Consider the following 1,055-nt stretch of genomic DNA (forward strand, 5'->3'; position numbering starts at 1 on the left):
TTTTGTTCTGCGCTTTTTTCTTGCCGACGGTGGTGACTTGGCCGGTCGCTTGTAGTCCGAATGTCTGAGAGCCGTCAGATAGCAGGCCCTGGCTGACTCCTGGTTTCCTATAAGTCTCTCCGGCTTTCCTTCGTTTGACGTATAAATCATCGTCAAGTGGTAATTGGAGAGTGGAGACTACTGCTTGCGCATCATGGATCAGGGGTCGTTCGATGATGGCGTTGTAAGCCGTCAGGACGTCGACAACGAGGAATTCCACCATCATATCCCTGGAATGGGATCCTTCTCCCAACTTCACTGCTAATTTGATGGCTCCCTCTGGGGCGACAGATGCTCCTGTAAATCCGATTACCGGGTATGAGACCGGCTTTAGACATGTTGCTTCGAGGTCCATCTTTTTGAATGTCTCCTTGTACAGGATGTTGACAGAACTTCCGCCATCCACTAATATGCGATGGACCATTGTTGTTGATATTTGCAGAGATACTACCAAGGGATCATCATGGGGGTAGATGATTCCTTTAGCGTCCTTTGACGTGAAAGCAACATACTGCATGGACGGGGATGCCGACCATCGTCTGGTGTGTTGTGATAGTTTATTTGGTGTCGTACTTCTTTCAGACTAGCTTTGGCACCATGCTTCCGCCCCCGTGTCGGCCCTCCTGAGATGACGTGGATTTCGGTGATCTGGTCCTTCACTAACTTTCTGTTGTCGTTTTCATCCTCTCTGGATGGGGATTTTCGGCCAACTCTTGCTTGGTACTGGGTGAAATAACCTCTTCGTATGAGATCTTCTATCATGTCTTTCAAGTCTTTACAATCATCTGTCACGTGACCATAGTCCCTGTGGAACTCGCACCACTTTGATTTATCCCGTCCTTTGTAGTACATTTTCCTGGGCCTTTTCCACTTGTCGTCCTTTTTGTGTAGTTCGAATATCTCTGCCCGAGATATTGTTAGAGGGGTGTAATTGCGGTACCGGTCAACTCGCCCTTCCTAACCCTTCTTTACCGAATTACTTTCCTCCCTCCTGCTGGAGCTTTCTGGCTTTTTAT

At 48.2% G+C, this 1,055-nt stretch overlaps 1 protein-coding gene across 1 annotated transcript in view; it reads right to left on the reverse strand.

The window, feature by feature from the left end:
* Positions 1–996: 996 nt before the first annotated feature.
* The window catches only part of LOC104897304 (uncharacterized), a 618-nt gene continuing 559 nt past the window's right edge, over positions 997–1,055 (reverse strand). The window contains exon 1 of the mRNA XM_010684164.2: positions 997–1,055. This exon is cut by the window's right edge and continues 559 nt beyond it. Coding sequence (XP_010682466.2) covers positions 997–1,055 — 59 coding nt within the window.

Source organism: Beta vulgaris, chromosome 6 (genome assembly GCF_026745355.1).
Source record: "Beta vulgaris subsp. vulgaris cultivar EL10 chromosome 6, EL10.2, whole genome shotgun sequence".
Lineage (NCBI taxonomy): Eukaryota > Viridiplantae > Streptophyta > Magnoliopsida > Caryophyllales > Amaranthaceae > Beta > Beta vulgaris.